The sequence below is a fragment of the Suncus etruscus genome, chromosome 8 (assembly GCF_024139225.1).
Source record: "Suncus etruscus isolate mSunEtr1 chromosome 8, mSunEtr1.pri.cur, whole genome shotgun sequence".
Lineage (NCBI taxonomy): Eukaryota > Metazoa > Chordata > Mammalia > Eulipotyphla > Soricidae > Suncus > Suncus etruscus.
The window spans coordinates 115,208,795-115,230,765 of NC_064855.1; the positions used below are offsets into that span (position 1 = coordinate 115,208,795).

At 50.5% G+C, this 21,971-nt stretch overlaps 2 protein-coding genes and 1 pseudogene across 2 annotated transcripts in view; 2 read left to right on the forward strand and 1 right to left on the reverse strand.

Annotated features, from left to right (window-relative positions):
• Positions 1 to 21,971, forward strand: part of UBAC2 (UBA domain containing 2) — a 130,258-nt gene that overhangs the window by 59,910 nt on the left and 48,377 nt on the right. The window lies entirely within an intron of this gene.
• LOC126017194 (uncharacterized) lies at positions 3,204 to 3,298 on the forward strand (annotated as a pseudogene).
• On the reverse strand, positions 12,331 to 21,659 carry GPR183 (G protein-coupled receptor 183). Its single transcript, XM_049778964.1, has 2 exons — positions 21,623 to 21,659; positions 12,331 to 13,472 (listed from the first exon to the last, which is right to left on the reverse strand). The coding sequence occupies exons 1-2, from the start codon at positions 21,657 to 21,659 to the stop codon at positions 12,331 to 12,333; spliced, it is 1,179 nt and encodes a 392-aa protein (XP_049634921.1).

Here is a 21,971-nt window from a genome sequence, read left to right on the forward strand (position 1 = left end):
GGGGGCCTTAAAAAATAGTGAGAATAGGGGCTGGAGCGATAGCACAACAGTAGGGCATTTGCCTTGCACTCGGCCGACTTAGGGCAGACCCTGGTTTGACTTCCGGCAACCCATATGGTCTCCTGAGGTTGTCAGGAACAATTTCTTTTTTTTTTTTTTTTTTTGGTTTTTGGGTCTCACCCGGCAGTTGCTCAGGAGTTACTCCTGGCTCCATGCTCAGAAGTTGCTCTTAGCAAGCACGGGGGACCATATGGGACACCGGGATTCAAACCGATGACCTTCTGCATGAGAGGCAAATGCCTTACCTCCATGCTATCTCTCCGGCCCCAGGAACAATTTCTGAGCACAGTGCCAGGAGTAGCCCCTGAGCACTGCTGGGTGTGACCCAAAAACCAAATAAATAAAAATAAATAAATAAATAGTGAAAAGAAATGATGGTCAGGCAGGAGGTTAAGGTGCCTACCTTGCAGATTTTTAGTTTGTTTTGTTTGGGTTTTGGTTTTGGTTTTTGGATCATACCCAGCGGCACTCAGGTTACTCCTGGCTCTGCAGTGCTCAGAAATCACTCCTGGAAGGCTCGAGGTACCATATGGGATGTGGGGAATCGAACTGGGGTCCATCCTGTGTTGGCTGCATACAAGACAAATATCCTACCGCTGGCCCTTACCTTGCAAGTTTTTGTCTTACCTGGGTTCAATCCCTTGAACTCTGTGTGGCTGGTCTGCTAAGCATGGCCAGGGCTGGTCCCTGAACTAGAAGGAAGTCCTGAGCACTGCTGAGTATGGCATAAACCCCTAACCCCCTCCCCAAATAAAGAAGCCAAGACAACTACAGCTCACTTAAAGGACAGCTACACGGAAAGAAAAAGCCGAGCAGACCCTCTGCAGTGTATATTTGGTGCTTCCTGCCTGGTCCACAGCCTTTCCCTTCCTCTGATCCACAAGGCGCCAAGGGTTTTGGTGATCTCAGAGCCCTTGATGCCAATGGCTGTTCTCTAGCAGTTTGGCCAGAGCCAGCCCCGAGCCTGCCTTCTGTGAGAAGGAAGAGAAGGTCGTGAGAAACGGTTACATCACCAGGGTCACCACCCCGATTGTCTGGATGGAGAGAGACCCACACCTGCCCTATCTGAGTCACAGCCCAAACGGACCTTGCCAGGAGCAGCAGGATTCACGCCACCTTTTAGTTTCAGGTCTCAAAAAAAAAAAAAAAAAAAAAAAGAATTCTTGGGGCCAGAGCAATAGCAGCACTGTGGGGAAAGTGTTTGCCTTGCACATGGCTCATCCAGGCTTGATCCTCAGCATCCCATATGTCCCCCGAGCCTGCCAGGTTGTAATTTCTGAGCACCACTAGGTGTGGCCCCAAAACCAAAATAAATAAATAAATAACTTTTTTTTTAAATCTCACGTTTTCACTTAAGCATGAAAACCATTTAGGTGATAAACTTAAGAAACTGGATATGGGGGCTGGAGAGATAGCATGGAGGTAAGGCGTTTGCCTTTCATGCAGGAGGTCATCGGTTCGAATCCCAGCGTCCCATATGGTCCCCCGTGCCTGCCAGGAGCAATTTCTGAGCATGAAGCCAGGAGTAACCCCTGAGCACTGCCGGGTATGACCCAAAAACTACCAAAAAAAAAAAAAAAAAGAAACTGGATATGTATTTTCTTTCCTGGCTCAAGTGCCACCAACATTAACGCCCAAGCTCGCCATTCACTATCAGATACAGACTTTACCACTCAAATCAGGAAAGTCCAGAAGAAGCACAGCCTGTCTGTTACGTGGGGACATTTTCTGAGGTGGAGATGGAGGAGGAGGAGGGAAGGAGAGGGGTGCCCCCTGGAATGAAGGAACTCTGCCTGCACCCGCTTTCTGAGCCATCCTCTCCATCTCACAGACTGGAGGAACTGGATCTCTGTGCCCTTGCTGGCTTTCATACTGCATAAAAGGGTTTCTGTATCCCATCAGGTCTTCAGAAGGGCCTACAGGAATGACAGGCGCTTCCGCCCTGGACCCCATGCCTTTTGTTGTGCTGTTGTGCCTTTGCTGTAGTTTCTCTCTCTGTTGACACCAGATGTTTCTTTATGAATCAGTAGAGTGGAAGTGGCAGCTTTCAGGGCCCTCTGCGTCTCGGTACATCAAAGGCATCGCTTTGCAGTAGAAATGATAAAGTCTTGCTTTACCCCTTTTCAGTGACTGTCCAGATTGTTGTCTTTCAAGCAGAAACAGAAGTCTACTCTGGGGTTTCAGTCCAGACTGGTGCCTAGCACTGGAGTGGTTGGTTTTCTGTACACCATTTTGTCTGGAAACGGTTCTCGTCTAGGGCCTGGGTGGACAGTTGAAGGGTTGTTTCATAGAAGGTTGAAATAATTGCAGTGATTTTCGTCTTAATGATTGTAAGAATAGGAGTCAGATAGCACAGCAGGGAGGGAGCCTGCCATGTAGGTGGCGGACTCAGGTTTTATCTCTGGCTTCCTGTATGGTCCCCCAAACCTTGCTTGGAATGACCCCTGAGTGCAGAGCCAGGAATAGACCCTGAGCACCACTGGGTGTGACCCCCCCCAAAAAAATTGTGAACTTAGGGGCCAGAAAGATAGCATACAGGGAGGGTGCTTGCCATGTATACTGCTGGTCTGGGTTCGACTCCTGTCATTCCCGCTGGTCCCCTGAGCACCCCCAGGAGTAAGCCCTAAGGATGGCCAGGTACGACCCAAAAACAAAACGAAATGAAACTTGTAAGATTATTCTCTTAATTGCAAGATTAAGGTTTCTGAAGATGCAGTACCATAAAAATAATATCCCGGGCCCTGAGAGATAGCACAGTGGCGTTTGCCTTGCAAGCAGCCGATCCAGGATCAAAGGTGGTTGATTTGAATCCCAGTATCCCATATGGTCCCCCGTGCCTGCCAGGAGCTATTTCTGAGCAGACAGCCAGGAGTAACCCCTGAGCACCGCCGCGTGTGGCCCAAAAAACAAAAAAACAAACAAACAAACAAAAATAATATCCCTCTCCAATTTTCTTGATAAATAACCATTAAAGCTTTTTTGGTTATTCTTTTGGGGTCATACCTAACAGTGGTGCTCTGGGCTTGTTTTCTTTTCTTGCTCTGTGCTCAGGCATCACTACTGGTGGGGCTCAGGGGACCACATGGGAATGCTGGGGATTGAACCCAGGTTGGTCATGTGCAAGGAAAACACATATACTAAAACTATATATACATATACTAAAATTGGAACAATCAGAAAAAAATTAGCATCCCTGTGCAAGGATGACACGCAAATTCATGAAGTGTTCCATAAAAAAAATTCAGGGGTTGCTCCCCCCTCCCCTCACTCTGGGGCATGGTGGGGGGAGTGGAGTTCCTCTCGATTTTTTATATATCTGTATAAATAAATAGGATTTTAATGGAGCTCCACCATGTTATCACTGTGTGATAGTCTGCCCCACCCTCCGCTACTCTGCCTCTATTTATTTCACTCTTTTGGAGTCCCACCCTGTGCCTCAGGTCCCATCCTGGTTCTTGTTTACAAGTCCCTACCCCTTGGATTGTACATGAACCCTGTCTCAATAAACCCTTTAGAGTAAAAATAATAATAATAATAATAATAATAATAATAATAATAATAATAATAATAATAATAATAATAGCTTCAGCCTACTACACTATCTCTCTAGCTCCTAGCAAATATTTCTTGTTTAGTTTTTTGTTTTAGGCCACACCTGACGATGCTCAGAGATCACTCCTGGCAGACTCTGGGACCATATGGGAAGCTGGGGATCAAACTCAAGGTACCATATGCAAAGCAAGGGCCCTACCCATTGTACTATCACACTGGCCCCTATCTGATTTTTTTTTTCCTTTAATGGGGGAAGTAATTCTTCCCAGCTCAGATAGCTGGAGCCATGTGAGGACGCAATGATGCCCAGGCCCTGGCCATGATGACAGCCTCAAAGGGCTGCTTCCTGTGTGCCTCAAGTGGAAGCCAAGTTTGTGCTAAGGGCCAGACACATTCCTTGTACCCCAACCTCTGATTTATCTCCCACCCAGTCCCCCAACTGCCCGACTCAGATGTGTTAGCATCTGCTCAGACCTTGGTGCTTAACCACTGGCATGTTCTCGGAGCATTGGCTGTTGGGTCGGTGCTGTGTCTGAGGCCACCCAGAATCAAAAGAAATCAAGCCACAGTCTCTAGCCCCAGTGGGAGACAGTCTCAGTTGGGACAACCAACTGAGTAATTCGTTGCCCACAGGCCCATGCGATGGCTGGTGGGGAGCTTCCCCGCTGCCTCACACCCTTACATAAGCAATCTGACATCCAGAATTACTTGAGCCCCAAAGGCATGGACCAGAAGCTTCATCAGACAAGATCCAGATTGCTGGTTCCCAGGCCAGCGTGTCCTTTATCTCCCTCTTTTTTTTTTTTTGGTTTTTGGGCCACACCCGGTAACGCTCAGGGGTTACTCCTGGCTATGCGCTCAGAAGTTGCTCCTGGCTTGGGGGACCATATGGGACACCGGGGGATCGAACCGCGGTCCGTCCAAGGATAGCGCAGGCAAGGCAGGCACCTTACCTTTAGCGCCACCGCCCGGCCCCCCTTTATCTCCCTCGTATCAGCTCATGGGTCGAAAGGAAGAGGCCTAAGTGGTGAGAAGGCAAAGCCACAGCAGAGAGGAGGGCAAGGGACGCTAGAAGAGGAAGAAGCAGGGTGAGAAGGGGAAGGGCAGGGGTTGCTCACCCCACTGGAGGTAAAGGGCACCTGGATCTCTCCCCTACACGCTGTGTCAGCTGGCTTTGCTCTCAGCAGCTTAGACCGGGTATTTAGCTGCCAGCCACACCAATGCAAGCAGAAAATTACCAAAGGGAGATAGCACAGTGAGAGGGTATTTGCCTTGCAAGTGGCCAATCCAGGAGATGTTGGTTCAAGTCCCAGCATCCCATATAGTCCCAGAATCTGCCAGGGGCAATTTTTGAGTGCAGAGCCAGGAGTAACCCCCAGTGCCGCTGGGTGTCACCCAAAAAGCAAACAAACAAAAAAATGACCAAAGGGTAATAGGAAAGAAAGATGCACCCCCCCAAAAGAAAGTCCCTACTAGCTAGGGAGTCAGAGGTCACAGCCCTCGAGGTCTGGGTGTGTGACAAAACACTGCCAAGGAGGAGACGGATGGCAGCCACGATGCTCTTTTCTCTGTGTTAGAAAATTTCAGGGATGGGGGCTGGAGCAGTGGCACAAGTGGTAGGGTGTTTGCCTTGTGTGTGCTTACCTGGGACAGACCAATCCCTGAACATCATCGGTGTGTGATTTTGCGTGTGGCCCAAAAAACAAAAAAAAAAGAAAAGAAAATTTCAGGGATGGTTTCGAAGTTGGGGTCACCTGCTACCTCCCCAGCCCTGTGAGATCAGGGGTGGCCGGAGACATGAGGGATGGACTCAAGAAGCCTCAGACTGCTAGGCTGGGCCACATGGTTCTTGGATTGGGGGCTAGGACACACCAAGTGGTACATGGGCATTTCTCTTCGCTCTTGGCTGTGTGGGGGTTCACTCCCAGTGGTTTTCTTCAAGTTCACCCTGCTGGGGCATCTCCCATGGTTGTCTGCCCCCTCGTTCCTGTAATAAGACCACAGGGGAAGGGCTCTGAGAAATCCTCACTTCATAATGGGCTTCAGGACAAAATCATCTTCAAAGAACAGGCCAGACTGAAACCCCACTGCATTGGACACCTCAGTGTCCCCTAGGCCCAGAAGCACCTTCGCACAAAGGACCACTTCCTTTGCCTTAACACCACACCCACGTGTACCATCGGTGGCTCACACCTAAAGGAGCCCAAGTTCTAGTGGGCAGCCCTACATGAGCCCAGAGATCTCTGCTTGGCCAGCAGAAGTGGGATGTTTCTGGGATGGAGTGTGTGTGTGTGTGGGTGTCTCGGATCCCCAGCCCCTACCCTGTTCAGTCATGTTACCTCCACCTTTGACATGTGTCACTTTATACCCCAATCCCTGACCTATTGGCCAGAAGAAATGACATTTTACATCTGCTTCCTAGGGAACTCGGGGCTGTTCTATGATCTCCTGCAGGAAGAGATCAAGCACCATGTTTAACAAGAGCAAAGCTCTTGAATGAATTGGAGAGAGGGTACAGAAGAGAGATCACTCGCCCTGTATACAACTGGCTTGAGTTTGATCTCTGGCATCCCATAGGGTCCCCAGAGTACCACCAGAAGTGCAGAGCCTGGAGTAAGCCCTGAGCATCGCCGGGGGGTGTGGCTTCAAAACAAACAAGCCTGCGACTTCTGACTTCCAGCTTCCCCACTGCATAACCTTGTGCATGACTCCCTCCATGTAGACCAGGAACTGTAACTACACAAGACTCAGCCCCCCCCCCCCCCGACTCTGGTGCAAGTGTTGGTGTGTTTCATTGGTATGGCTGTTCCTGGCAGTCAGCACCCACACCCTTGTCACCGTCTTTGGTTCTGTCCTTTCCAGATTCATTTCCGTTGAGCCCCTGAAAGCAAGGCCCGTGTTGGCCGACTGCTGCAGAGCAATGGGAAGGAACTTAAGCTTTGGCTGTGCAGTGCTGGTGTCTGGATTAGGGTGATGATGATGGCAATGGTGATGGCGATGGTAGTAGTGGTGGTGATGATGAAGATGATGATTCTGGGCAGAAACCTCAAGGAGCATCCTCTGGGAAGGGCCATGGTGGGGGAGACGACCAAGTCTTGAGTTTCCGTGGTAATCAGGAGCCAGGCATGAAAACACTGCACTAAACTCCCATATGTTGGGAAAATGTTTTCCAGGCTTAGGAAGCCCCCAGAAAATGGAGAGACATGACCACCCCACTCCTGGGTGCCTGGATTCTAGGGTATGGAGCTTCCATGTTGCTGTTCCCTTCTGCCTTTATGGCAGTGTTTCTCTCAAGCAATGGGGGAACATCTAGCATTGCCCATCAGTGCTCAGAAAAGTGAGGGAAGCTAGAGTAATAGTACAGCAGGGAGGGCCAGAGCAACAGCACAGCAATAGGGTCTTTGCCTTGCACGCAGATGCCCAGGATGAACCTGGGTTCGACTCCCGGCGTCCCATATGGTCCCCCAAGCCAGGAGTGATTTCTGAGCGCATAGCCAGGAGTAATGCCTGAGCATCACTGGGTGTGGCCCAAAAAACAAAACAAAACAAAAATAGTCTAGCAGAGAGAGTGCTTGCCTTGCATGCGTTTGAGCTATAATCAATCCTCAGCATCCCTCACATCTCGCCAGGAGTGACCCCTGAGCATCACCAGGTGTGGCCCAAACAACAAACCAATAAACTTTTTTTTTTTTTTTGGTTTTTGGGTCACACCCGGCAGTGCTCAAGGGTTACTCCAGGCTCTACACTCAGAAATCGCTCCTGGTAGGCTCAGTGGACCACATGGGATGCCGAGATTCGAACCACCATCCTTCTGCATGCAAGGCAAATGCCCTCCTCCATCCTCCATGCTATCTCTCCAGTCCCACCAATAAACTCCTTTTCTTTTCTTTTCTTTTTTTTTTTTTTGGTTTTTGGGTCACACCCGGCAGCGCTCAGGGGCTACTCCTGGCTCTACACTCAAAAATCGCCCCCAGCAAGCTCGGAGGACCATTTGGGATGCCGGGATACAAACCACTGTCCCTCTGCAGGCAAGGCAAACGCCCTACCTCCATGCTATCTCTCTGGCCCCCACTGACCTAGGTTTGAACCAGGCAGCACACGGTCCCCCAGAAAACCCAGGAGTAAGCCCTGAAGCAAAAACCAAATCAGTAGAAAAAAGAAAAGTGGCAGGTGACAAAATCAGTCAATAATAGTTTCTTGGCAACTAGTCAAGCTTTTCATTGAAGAGCAGTTGGGGTTTTCTCTTGCAGCAATCCATGGCCTAGAGTTCAGTGTGGGACAGCTCCGTAGGGTTCAGAGACCTTGCACCCCTTTAGCTAAACCACCTCCAGCTCGTTCTCCTCCTTCCCTGTATAGCTCTAGGCAGAGGGTTGTTTCAGTCTAGGGGGGCTGAAAGGTGACCAGAATGGGCCATTTTAAGGACTAAATTAAGATCAGTGCTTCCCCTTTTTAAAACTGCCTGGTACTTTTTGGACTGACTTAGGTAGAAGTCACTGGCACAGCCTCCTCAAATAGAACTTTTTTCTTTGTTGTTATTTCTAGCAGCTTGTATCCTCTGATTTAAACTGGCTCCTTGCTAGATGGGACCCACGCTTTCAGTCCTCCTGGCGTGCATCTCGGGGTAGAATGACTGATCACACACATGATCGTATGAATGCGGTCCCACAGTTGGGGGTGTGTCTGCATCTCCCTGAATGCTCAGAGAACTGCAGACAATCTGGACTGAGGATTGGGGAACTCACCCCACCCTAGTTCATCTGCCACTATTGTGGCAGGCGCTGGGACTGGGGAAGAGGTAGGGCAGTGCCCCCCGTGTGGGCTGCATCCTGACCTCTCAAGGCCACACCAGGCCCCTCTCTAGACCAGACTTTCCACCCCAGCACTCCCATTCCAATTAAAGCACTCATAGCACTAGGAAGAAAAATTCCAGAAGAGGGGCTGGAGCAATAGCACAGCAGAGAAGGGTGTTTGCCTTGCATGTGGCCAACTGGGACTTGATCCCGGCATCCCATCTGGTCCCCTGCGCCTGCCAGGAGGAATTTCTGAGCACAGAGCCAGGAGGAATCCCAGAGTGCCTCTGAGCATGGCCCAAAAACAAACAAATAAACAACAAACAAAACAACAAACCAAAAAGCCCAGAAGAGGAGGGTAATCCTGTGAGCTATCACCAAACCATAAGCTCCCCACTCTCCTCCCAGTTCCAGTTCCTCCAGTTTCTCCTTTTTTTGTTGTTGTTTTTTGGGCCACACCCATTTGATGCTCAGGGGTTACTCCTGGCTAAGGGCTCAGAAATTGCCCCTGGCTTGGGGGGACCATATGGGACTCCAGGGATCAAACCTCGGTCCTTCCTTGGCTAGCGCTGGCAAGGCAGACACCTTACCTCTAGCGCCACCTCGCCGGCCCCCCAGTTTCTCCTTAAACTTCTTACTCAATGTTGCACTGGTGAAGGGGGTGTTCTTTACATGACTGAAACCTAATCACAATCATTTATGTAATCAAGATGTTCAAATAAAGAAGAAAAAAATTTTAAAAAAAAGTATATCTTTAGAAAAGTTCTAATGTTTATGTTCAGAGAAGTCTATGCAAATATTTTATAAAAAAAAAAAAAAAGAAAAGAAAAGAGGGCCCGGAGAGATAGCACAGCGGCGTTTGCCTTGCAAGCAGCCGATCCAGGACCAAAGGTGGTTGGTTCGAATCCCAGTGTCCCATATGGTCCCCCGTGCCTGCCAGGAGCTATTTCTGAGGAGACAGCCAGGAGTAACCCCTGAGCACCACCGGGTGCCCCCCCCCAAAAAAAAAAAAAAAAAAAGATTTACCATAGCTAAGAGAATTCAGAGTAATGATCAAAAATGGAGAGAGTTTGAGTTTCTTAATTAATGATCACTTTACCCAATTCACACTTCCTATATATCTAGCCCTGTGCCTAACACTTGGCAAATATTATTTCAGTTCATTTCAGAGGGTTGGTTTTAGAATTATCTATTTTTTAAAATGTGTACTGGGGCTCTCTCTACCTTGGGAGAAGTCCTCTGCCTCCCTCCTTCTCTGCCTCCTTTCCCTCCCTCCCTTCCCCCTCCCTCATTCTTATTTTATGTTTGAAGGAATTTAAGTAATGTGTCAGTGGTTTCACTTTAAGAACATAGGGGAGTTTCATTGAAAATGTATCAGATTTATCCAGCTGGGTTTTCTTTTTTTTTTTCATGATTAAAATATTCTTAATGTGTAGAACAAAATTACGTGGCCCCAGGGTTTCAGGAATGAATGGGGTGGGGGTAGAGAGAGACAGACGAGTAGACCAGTAAATAGCAGGGTTTCCCACGGCACAGATACTGTCTGTGTTTTCAAGGTGGCTTGGGGACTGGTTTGTCCGCACTGGTGGTGTCGAGTGGGGGCACCGGGTCAGAGTCACTCATTGTGCCCAGCAGGGAGGAAGCGGGGAGGCTCCACAGAACACAGGGTGGTGCTCCCTCATGGGCCCTTCTAGATCCTTCCTGCCCTGCTTTGAGGCTCTCAGCGAGGGCACCAAGGGCATCCTTTCCGGCCCCCGAGGCCCAGAGGAAGCCTTTGCCCCATCTGAGTTTCTTTAATTGAATCACTGTGAGACGCAGTCACAGAGTTACTCGAGATTGAGTTTCAGTCATATAGTCTCCAACGTCCTTCGCCAGGGCACAGTTCCCGCCATCAGTGTCCCGGATTTCCCCCTGCACTCCCCTATGCTTGCAGACATTCTTATTCGCTCTCTCGCTCTCTCGCTCTTTCTCTCTCTCCTCTCTCCTCTCTCTCCCTCCCTTCCTCTCTTCTTCTCCCTCTCTTTAGACACTCCTTTGCACTCTTGTTACCGAAGGGCTGTCACGCCTGTCATTTTACCTCTCAGCACCTGCTTTATTTCATGTGTCAATCTGATGTTCTTTGAGCTCTTCGCTGGTTTCTCTTTCGGATCTAACTCAAAACGATCCTCTCTTTTGACTGAAACATGATTTTTCCATGTTCTCTCCCTCCCCCACCCCCAGGGAAGGTCCCTCTGCACACTGAAGGAACCGCTTTGACGTTCTGCCCCTGAGCCTCTCACCCATGCCCACACCCTGGCCCTGAGTCACCGAACCCTGTGCCCCGTGTTTGTCCTGTGTGTAAAGCACATCATCGAGAATGAAAGTCCTACCCCCCCCCCCCAAAGGGCAGTGCTGAGGCACAGCCACTCGGAGGGATGCTGAAAGGTTTCAGAGGAAATCTTTCCTAAATGAAGGAACTACTTGTAGCCTGACACATCCAAAAGAAAGCTTCTCACTCGCTCATGCCCTCTTTTCAGAGCTACTGTTGTTGCTAACAACTATGGGTTGGGGTCGTGTGGGGGTACCTGAGTGCTTGAGGGCAGACACAGGGCATGCCAGGCACACTCTGAATTTCTCCTGCCCTGTCTTGTTTAAGGGTTCTCTTCCCAGGCGCTGGAGGTAAGGTGCCTGCCTTACCTGCGCTAGCCTAGGAGACGGACCGCGGTTCGATCCCCCGGCGTCCCATATGGTCCCCCAAGCCAGGAGCGACTTCTGAGCGCATAGCCAGGAGTAACCCCTGAGCGTCACCGGGTGTGACCCAAAAACCAAAAAAAAAAAAAAAAAAAAAAAAGAACAGCAGGGGGAGAGGCCAGAGCAATAGCACATCGGGGAGGGCTTTGCCTTGTACGAGGTTAACCCAGGTTTGATCCTCAGCATCCCATATGGTCGCCCGAGCCTGCCAGGAGTAACCCGAGCATTGCAGGCTGTGGCCCAAAAACAAACAAACAAACAAACCCATCCAGGGTCCCTGGCCCCGTTTCCTTCCCTTTCCAGTGGCCTGAACTATTGAAACTGCAGATACCAGGGTACGAACTACCTGTCCTTACTAGAAAATGGTGCCCTAGAAACCCCGAGCACAGAGGGACATAGGCCTCCTGGTCTAGCACCCTGCTCTTTATTTCCAAAGAGTTCTTGGAATCCAAATGGTCTGAGCCCAAACACAAGAAACTCAAAGAGCCAGTGTTCTTAAAAAAAGCGGAAAGTCTCCGATTCATTCAACAAGGAAACATGGATCGAAGAAATAAGATTAATACCTTTCCCCACCTCTGAAAAATATATTACAGTATTCACATTTTTTTACATGGACAGTCACAGTCTTAAACGCCCTTTTGACTTTTATCAATGGATTAGCAGGAAATGTGACCCGCTCAAGTAGAACCTCTTCTGTATGCTGAGTTCCGAAAGATCTCCCGTTCAGACCAAATCTGGCTTTGCTGGTTGCCATTCCCAAGCGTGGAAAATACCAGTTGTGTTGGTATTTCATATTGTTGGCCCAAATATGAGAAATAAAATAAGCCAAAGTAAGTAGCTTCCAGGTTGGATTTGGGTGAGAAACGGTATCCAACAAGGAAGGATTTTCACATTCATCCCCTTTCGGAAGTGGAGTCATTCTTTTTTTTTTTTTCTTTTTTGGTTTTTGGGTCATACCCAACAAGAGCTTAAGGATTGCTCCTGGCTCTGCACTCAGAAATTGCTCCTGGCAGGCTTGGGAGATGATATGGAATGCTGGGATTTAGACCAACATCCATCCTGGATCGGCTGCATGCAAGGCAAAAACACCCTACTGCTGTGCTGTCTCTCCGGCCCCAAATGGAGTCGTTCTCTTGCCCCGGCCAGCCCAGTCCCTCCAGTTCACCCAAAGGCGCATGGACCTCGCCTTGGTGCCGTCTCACTTCCCGTTCAGAGACTTGGAGTGGATCATCGTTTGGGTCTCGGTCATTTCCCGCGAGTTCTCCTCGGGGGCCGACCTCACGGCACTGGAGATGGAGACGCTGACCTGCCTCTTGAGTATCTTCATCACCCTCCGCTTGTAGCCCTTGCAGGCGAAGAAGTAGATGAAGGGGTCCATGCAGCAGTTGAAGTTCATGAGGCACACGGTGACATGCAGGGAGACCTGGAAGGCCTGGCGCCGGCTGCAGTCCAGGGGCCCGGGTTCCAAAAGTTTCCGGATCATGTGCTGGATGAGGGCCACGTGGTAGGGCGTGAAGCAGAGCACGAAAACCACGATGATGAGGACGATGATGTTGAGGGCCTTCTTGTTGACTCCCGACTTCTCGCTCAGCGGGTTCTGCTTGGCGGTGCGGAAGAGCTTGCAGCAGATGCGGGAATAGCACAGGAGGATGACGGCCAGCGGGAGCACGTAGCCCACCAGGCAGGCACCCAGCAGGATCCAGGGCAGGGCGGCCGTCTCCTCGAAGTTGGGGTACTCCATGCACGTGGTCCGGCCGTCCTCCTCCTTGGACATGGGCCTGACGAGCAGCGGCAGCGTCTGTGCCAACACCAGGACCCAGACGCCCACGCAGATGCCCTTGGCATACTCCACCCGCTTGAGCTGGTGGTAGCGCAGCGGGTGCACCACGGCGAAGAAGCGGTCGACGCTCAGGCAGGTCATGAAGTTGACACCCGCGTAGGTGTTGACATAGAACACGAGCGCTGTGATCCGGCACAGGGGCTCGCCCAGGTGCCAGTCAAAGCCCAGGGCATAGTAGGCGATGCGGGCCGGCAGGGCTGTGGTGAACAGGATGTCAGATACCACCAGGTTGGTGGAGTAGAGAGTGGTGGAGTTGATCTTCTTCCGGTTCTGCACAATGACCACCAAGGCTAGCACGTTGCCCACCAGCCCAATGACGAAGACAGCACAGTAGTGCAGAGGCATGAGCACCCTGGCCGTGCCGTGGTGCGCGTAGAGGTCACAGACCTCAGGCTGAGGGTCGCTGCTGCTGCTGCTGCTGACAGTGGTCAGGGCCATGGTGAAGTTGGAGTCCATCTCAGCCGTCCCCTCTTCGCCACCAGCCACGGGCCACGGGGTCCCTGTGGAAGAGCAGGGAAGCCATGCTTAGTGACAGTTGGTTTTGTCCATAGCTTTCTCAAGTTCGGTCCCCTCCCAGAGCACCACATGCGATTTTCCAGCTTGGCACCGCCAGGAGTCATCCCTGAGCACAGAGCCAGGAGTAATGCCCCAAGCACTAAATTTTAAAGGAAAACAAAAAGGGAAAAAAAGAAGAAAAGAAAAAGTTTTGCCTGTGTCTCTCCAAGCAGGCAAGAAGGGCCTTCTGTGGAGCTGGCTTGAAGTTTTTCTTTTGTTTGGTTTTGTTTGGCTTGGGGGCCACATCCGGTGGCACTCAGGGTTTACTCCTGGCTTGCACTCAGAAGTCACTCCTGGCAGGCTCAGGGGACCACATGGGACGCTGAGGATTGAACCTGGGTGAGCTGCGTGCGAGGCAAATGCCCTACCCACTGTGTTATTGCTCTACCCCCGCTATTTTTTTTTTTTCTTCATAAATAACCTGAAAAACTCTGAGTAACTAGTGAAACGTGGTAACAGGAAGACAAAGTCATTTACTCTTAAGTTTTGATGACTTCGGTAAAGCCTGAGCAAAAAAACAGCTGCTTTTAACTAGGGCCCAAGTGTTCCGAGGCACAGGCAGGAGGGGACTGTCCAACCCTATCTGTTTGTTTGTTTGTTTGTTTTTGAATCATTGTCTGGTTCACAATTAAGTCATACAGAGTGGCCCCGTATTTCAGAAAACGTAAAACGTGGCTTTTAAATTGAATTTCATTTGGACTTTTTAAATTATTTTTCTTAATAAGGGGAGCCAGATGCACTTAGTTGCCAGGAAATGAAACCAGTCACACATTTAAGTCATGGACCACAGTGATCTGATTTGTGTCACCCAGAATAGCCTGAGAAGCGAGCTTTGTCCTTGCTAGGAATTAAAAGTCAGGTTTTCTTTTGAACTTAAAAAAAAAGGCGACAGGGCCCGGAGAGATAGCAAGGCAAACGCCGCTGATCCAGGACCAAAGGTAGGTTGGTTCGAATCCCGGTGTCCCATATGGTCCCCCGTGCCTGCCAGGAGCGATTTCTGAGCATAGAGCCAGGAGTAACCCCTGAGCACAGCCGGGTGTGGCCCAAAAACCAAAAAAAAAAAAAAAAAAAAAGGCGACAGCTATTATGACAAAGACAGACAGATGGACAGATAGATGGATAGACAGTGAGAAGTATCTGTGTCTCAGACATGTTCCTCCTCCGTCCCTGCCCTACACACCAACTCACACCGTCTCACATTTGTGCCTGTGTGGAGAATCACATGTGTTTTCTTCACTTAGCATGTTCATGGAAGGGCAGCGCCTGTATCTCCCGCGTGAATACTTTTTTTAAGTTTTTTAGAGCTATAATTGACATAGAGCGTTTGATTAGCTTCTACCGTGCAACAAAATGGGTCTATTGTAAAGGGCTGGGGTAAGGCTGTTGGGAGACACGTGCTGAGCTGTGACTTTTGGATGGAGCTTGGGAAGTGTTTGAGCGAGCAGACATTCGACCAAGATCTTTTAACTAGGGGCCAGAGAGATAGCATGGAGGTAAGGCGTTTGCCTTTCATGCAGAAGGTCATTGGTTTGAATCCTGGTGTCCCATATGGTCCCCCAAGCCTGCCAGGAGCCATTTCTGAGCGTGGAGCCAGGAGTAACCCCTTAGCACTGCCGGGTGTGGCCCAAAAACCAAAAATAAATAAATAAATAAAATCTTCTAACTATCCCAGGGCTGCTGCCTCCTAGGCTTGTCCCCTGCCTAGGTGAACAACACAAGGGCTCTGCATGGCTCTTTTCTCGTTCCAGAGAAATGTAAGCCAGGGGAATTACCAGGCCAAGCCCCACGCTGGAAAGTTGAAAACTCTAAGCCACGAAACTCTCTGTCAAGAAAGGTGAGCTTGGATAAGACCAAAGGAAGAAGCCAGCCGCTCGTTGTGCGAGGTTTTGTGTTAAAGAAACAATTTCCGGATCATTTTCCTCTGCTCATATCTCATCAGGAGGTCACCAAAGCGAAGGCAGAGTTGTCACTGTAACCAAGATGCTGAAGGTGCAAGGGGAACCACGACCTCACACCTTGGCCGTCTCCGGCAGTCACGTATCTGTGCCTCTAGCCACGGTGCTAAGCTCAAGGAGGGTCCTTTATATTAATTTCATCCTCACAAACAGCCTTATACCCCGGGGTTGTAAGCAGGGATGGTTAGCGATACAGAGGTTGCGTTTGAATTATAATTGAGGTCTGTATAACTGCTCAGGCTGCCTATAAGTATGTGGATCAGTGTCTTATAAAAACACTAATTTAGGGTTCAGAGCCTTGCATATGGCCTACCTAGGATGAACCAGGGTTTGATTCCCAGTATATCATATGGTCCCCCGAGTCTGCCAGAAGTGATTTCTGAGCAAAGAGCCATGAGTAACCCAAGTACAGGGTGTGGCCCAAAAACCAAAAAAATAAATAAATAAATAAATAAATAAAATAAAACATAATGCACTCATATCTTATAATAAGACATAATATATACTTATGCCTTATCTATAAGGTACTTATAGATAAGTCAGTAAGTGTCCTCCACGTGTCAGGGAACAGAAATGAAGTTCTTATTAACAGAGGTAAGAGAGGTCAGGAGACAGTGGAGGGGAGGAAAATAAGAAACAGAAACCAGGTGGCACCAGAGGGTCCTGGGTAAACGTCATTGCTCGAACTCCTCTCTTCCACGCTAGAGGGGGACAGTTTGGAATTTACCACTTTTTAACCCAGCCCCCCCACCGCATAGACATAATCAGTCAAAGCGATTCAGAAGGGCTAAAGACAAGGCCACAGAACAGCCAAGTGCCAGGCAAATCTCTAGGCAGGCCAGCTAGAGGAGTAACACGAGGTCAGGCCAGAATCACTGCAGCAAAGGGGGGACCAGACGGATCCCTCCAGATTCTGGGAGTGGCCACAGGAAGTATGAAACTGGGACAAGATCTAAAGCAGAAATGAGCAAAGCCACAGCCAGGAGGAGAGACTCTAATACCCCTCCCTAGCAGAATGAGTCTTGTTTTTGTTTTTATTTTTGTTTTTACCCAGCAGGCCTTTAAAAGGCTTCCGAGCTGAGGGTCACCAACATTACTTGTGAATTCGACAGATACTCAGCAGCTCAAAATCTACAGTGCAAGTTCATTGAGGAAAAGATAAGGGCTAAGGTGGGAAATCTTTGAAAACAAACATAGGAACAAAAAACCCCTTTCAAATTAGGATTCTGCTACAGCAGGGGTCCTCAAACTTTTTAAACAGGGGGCCAGTTCACTGTCCCTCAGACCATTGGAGGGTCTGACTATAGTAAAAACAAAACTTATGAACGAATTCTTATGCACACTGCATATATCTTATTTTGCAATGAAGAAACAAAACATACAAATACAATATGTGGCCCGCGGGCCATAGTTTGAGGACCACTGCTACAGGTTGGGTTAAGAAACCACTGTTGCTGTCTAATAGTTTTGAATGACAAAACTGAATGGCAAAAGTCCTTGCATCCAAACTGGGATGGGATGCAACTAGAGTTCATTTGAGAGATGACACCAGTAGAGGCCAGAGTAGGGGAGGGCACTCTCCTTGCACACAGCCAACCCGGGTCCAATCCCCGGCATCCCATTTGGGTCCCTCCAAGCACCGCCACGAGTGATTGCTGAATGTGGATTCAGGAGGAACCCCTGAGTTTCCAAACAAACAGAACCCCCACACACACACAAAGAGGAAAAAGAGCAAATCAGCATCAGGGTTAAACCATGGGCAGAGATAGATCTGCCCAGAGCACCTTTTCCCCCCTTAGGGATCTCACCCCAAGGCTCTGCTCTGTTCCCCAGAACAGATTCTCCTGGGTTGGGGTTTAGATCATTTGGTGTTGCTATTACCCTGATGAGCATAGGAGAGAAGCTTCCTCTCGGCCTTAATGAGACCATCAGTCTCTTCCAGAGTGTTTTTCCTTCCGCCCGGAAACCACCCTGTCTCTGTCCTTATCTGTGATTCAACACTGGCAGATAACAATGGCTTGCAACACTGTCCCTTCCTTCTATTTTTGCAGAACCGGACATGTTGACACGAACCTTCAGGTGCTTTTAGCCACAGAAGGGAAGGAGAAAAGAAAAAAAGAAAAGAGATAAACACCCCAAAATTCCACCCCCTTTATTCAAATACTCTTTATTATTAATGCACCTAAGAAGTTTTTACTAGCATTCTAAGAAAATGGTTTTCACTCAGCCGTGACCTGTACTCTGCCACTAAGAACCCTGAACACCACTTGAAGGACTTGGGCAGACAGAGCAGCACCAGGGTGACCTTCTTACACCCCGTTTCCTTGCTCGAACACCTCATCTCTGGGCTTTTCCTTGTGGTCGAAAGAGTCAGATCACCACTAAACTCGAACCTGCTTTGAGTTTCCTCCTGCAGATTCCTGAAGGGTCGGGCCTTCACCCTGAGGTTTCTACTCAGCAGCACCCTTCCAGACAGAGAGGGGGTGCTAAGCCCCCCCCCTTAGTTTTCTTGAAACCCGGGTCTTAGGCCATGAGTCTCTTGGGCCCCGCAGTGTAGAGACAGGCCTGGTCGGGGCTGACATGTGTGAATCATGTGCTGGGCTTTGTCTACACCTGAGCTGGTCTCACTCCCAGTGCCCACAGCGAGTACACCCTAAAGAGGAAGTGGGGGAGCACTGGGGTTTCGCAGGGAGAAGTGCCACATGGACTGGGGGTGGAGATTGACTGTTGGATGGCCATTCCCCTGCCCTGGTCCGTCCTTTTTCTGCTGCCCTCTGCCTTCGCTGGCACAGTGCAGCGGAGGGTTTTGAGGATTGTAGGAGACCCCCCTCCTAAAGTATTGGAATAGTGCCGGTCAGAGAGAACGGCCTTGAAGTCAGGTGTCTGAAAGCCAAAGATGTGGAAACTCCTCTTGTCTGGAAGCCGGGGATTTTATCGCTGTGGTTGGCCCCTGGCACCTGCTCTCGGCTTGGCATCCAGCCAGACATGGGGTGACAGCACAGATGGCACCTGTGGCCACTATGTGACCCCCCCTCCTCATGCCAGCCTGGACCTTGTTCCTAAGCAGGGAGGATGGATACAGGGTGACATGGTAGTGGCCACCTGTCTCTCTTCCCCCCCCCCCATAAGTAGACAGAGGGCAAATGGCTGGGGCTTGTCAGAGATGAAAGAGATGAAGGACGTGCTCTGGGGACAGTGCAGAGGATGGTCCTGCCCTCATGAGCCCTCATAGTCTGGTGACCACGCGATTCACCTCTGGGACAGTGGCTTGGGCGGAGCTAAGTGCGTCCTGGAGAAAGATCCAGGTGACAAGTCCCACCCACCCCACTGTCTGGAAAAGGGTCTGGGTTCCTTTTCGGGGGGAGCACATCCCGTGGTGCTCTGGGGTTACTCCTGGCTCTGTGCTCAGAAATCCTCCTGGCTCAGGGAACCATATGGGACTCCGGGGCTTGAACCCAGGTCCATCCTGGGTCAGCCGCGTGCAAGGCAAGCCCCTACTGCTGCACTATTGCTCTGGCCCCAGGCTCTGGGTTCTGGTTTCACCCCGTGGAGTGGGGAGTCTGTCATTCAGTGATGTCTGTCTTTCCATCTGTCTGTGGACTATTCCCCCAGCTCTGACTGAGTGATGATCATCTGTGGTTCCTGCTGTGATACAGTGATATCCATCTGTCTGCCTACTTCTCTGTGAACTCTCTCTCTCTGCCATGCCCCTCGTGCCCACACAGTGCCATGTGCAGGCCATCAGCTTCATCTGTCTCAACAAGCTCACTGTCCTCCCCAGGAGTGCTTGGCATACTCACCCTCCCTGATTTAGTGCAAAATCAGCACCCCTAAAAACCTCCCCGAGTCTGTCCTTCATTGCCCCTTCCTGGCATGCCCAAGAGGAAAGTCTGGGGTGCCCTCTCCCTCACCAGCCTTCTGTGCTCTGACTCTTCCATAGCTCTCTGGCCTCTGGAACCCAGGCACACGGACTGGGGGCTCATCTTATATGTCTCCCCTACCCCCAGCCTCTGACTAAAGTTGTCCCAAAAGTGACTGCCAGGACCTACAAGTGCCTCCCTCCCAGTCCCCATCCAAGACTTCTTCCTGCACCTGAGTCAGCCACTGATGGATTGTGGTCATCCCAAACCGTGTGCCAACACCCCACCATACACACAGTCCCCGCTGAGTCCTAACAAACTGCACAAACTCAGGCACGCCAGACGGCCTGAGGCACGCTGCGGCCACTGCTCCAGAGCAAGGCTCTAAGGCAGGGCTTTTGGGCCCTGGAAGGCAGGACCACAGGCTGGATCCCATCCTCAGGGACCTTCCTGGGGGGAGTCAAGATTGGGGCTGTGCCGTGCTTTCGTTGCAGGGTTTGGGGCTCAGCTGAAGCAGGTTTGAATGCGGGGATTCCCGGCTATATTTGGCAGTGCATGCTTGGGCAGATGAACCCGCCTTTTAGTGCTTCTGGAAAAGAGCACTGTGGAATAAACGGTTTGGACCCGTTATCTCGAGAAGAGTGGGGAGAAGCCCAAAGTGGTGATCTGTCCTGCTGCTGCTGCTTTTCAACTGTTTGCAGATACAGAACAGAGGGTCCTCACTGTTTCAGTTCCAGGGACTGGTCGGGACACCCAGAATCTCCAGGGACTAGACAGACAGGGTACAGGTCACCCCCACCCTGGCTGCAGGAGACCCCTCTGAGATAGAGGAGGGAGCCACTCAAGACCCCTGTAAACGGGGGTTGTTCCCCACCCTGGTACTTCTGTAGGATGCACCACGAGGACAGTGATGCCTCCCTGCACACTGACAGATGACAGATAGACACGAGGAGAGGCAGACAGGCACTTGAGCTCCCATTCCTACCCTAGACACGCAATCCTGCCAGGAGCACTAAGATAAGAGTCCCAGGGAGAATCAGTCCAGTCCCAGCAGGCACCAGCAGCCAAAGCCTCGGAGCTGCCCACATGCTTCATCATGCCAGCGCACTCCGGGAAGATATGAGCCCTCTTGTGTTCTGATCCCTGGCTCAAGTTCTCCTCTCCAGTTCCCTGTCCTGGACATCACCATGCTTTTCGCTGAGCAGGGAGAGATTAGCAAAGTGCCACGTGGAACTCATTCACTTTTAGCCTTTTTTTTTTTTTTTTTGGTTTTGGGGCCATATCTGGTGACACTCAGGGGTTACTCCTGGGGGATGGAGAGGTAGCATGGAGGTAAGGCGTTTGTTTGCCTTGCATGCAGAAGGATGGTGGTTCGAATCTTGGCATCCCAGATGGTCCCCTCTAGCTGCCAGGAGTGATTTCTGAGCGTAAAGCCAGGAGTAACCCCTGAGCACTGCTGGGTGTGACCCAAAAAAAACAAAACAGAAATTGTTCCTGGCTTGGGGGACTGTATGGGACACTGGGGGATTGAACTACTGTTCGTCCTAGGTCAGCTGCATGCAAAGGAAATGCCCTACTGCTGCCTGTGTTTCTAGAGCTTCTAGAGAAATCAGACAACCATTCAGGTCAACTGGTTGCCCAGTGAATATAAAACCAGGGAAGCGGGCTGGAGAGATTGGAGAGCAGGGAAGGCGCTTGCCTTGCACGTTGCCAGCTGGGTGTCCATCCCCAACATCACTTGGTCGTCCCCACCCCACCCCCGAGCCTCACCAGATGTGAGCCCTGAGTGCAGAGCCAGGAGTCAGCTTTGAGCATCGCTGGTTGTGGCCCGCCTCCCTGTCCCGCCAAAAATAATAAAATGAATAGATAAAGCCAAGAGAGGGAAGAGCATATGAGTGACAGACAGACAGACAGACAGACAGACAGGCAGACAGACAGACAGACAGACAGACAGACAGACAGACAGACAGACAGACAGACAGGAGGATGGAAACATTCAGGCTTGACTGCAGGGTGGTCACCCCCAGCAGACAAAAAAATGCCCAGGGGAGACTGTCCCAGCACACTGTTAGAGGCAGCTCCTCTCAGCATTTCACAGCCGAGGCAGAAGGGAAACGCTCTGCCCTTTGCCCCAGCATCTCTGTCCCAGGCTTCCAGTCCCCAGAAACCAGAGAAAGCATGAAAACAGCTCGAGAACCAAGCAGACTTCTCTGGGCTCTGTGTGCTGGCTTGCTCTGCACACTACAACGCAAAAGTCCCCTTCCCACCCCGCCTGCCCACCTAACTGCCCACAGCCCCTCTGCCTCTGCTCCACCATGCCGCCTCTCCTCCGCACTCTCCTGACACTGAGATTTCTGCCTCCACCCCTGCACTAAGCACCGTGTCCAGAGCAATCCTGTTCTCCCCTGGCACAGATATTTCTTTCTGCCTCCACCTCTGCTCAGCAGGAGCTCCACAGACCTGTCATCTCCCCCCCACCCCCTGAGGTCCCTGTAAGTTGAATAACAGGAATTCCAATTAGAGTCGCCTCTCCAGGGGCTGCAGAATCACAGGCTTTTTGTCTTTGACCCTGCACCCTCGCCCTGCTCCCCCAGGTTTCCAGGAGCATGGAAGAAATTCATTGAAATCT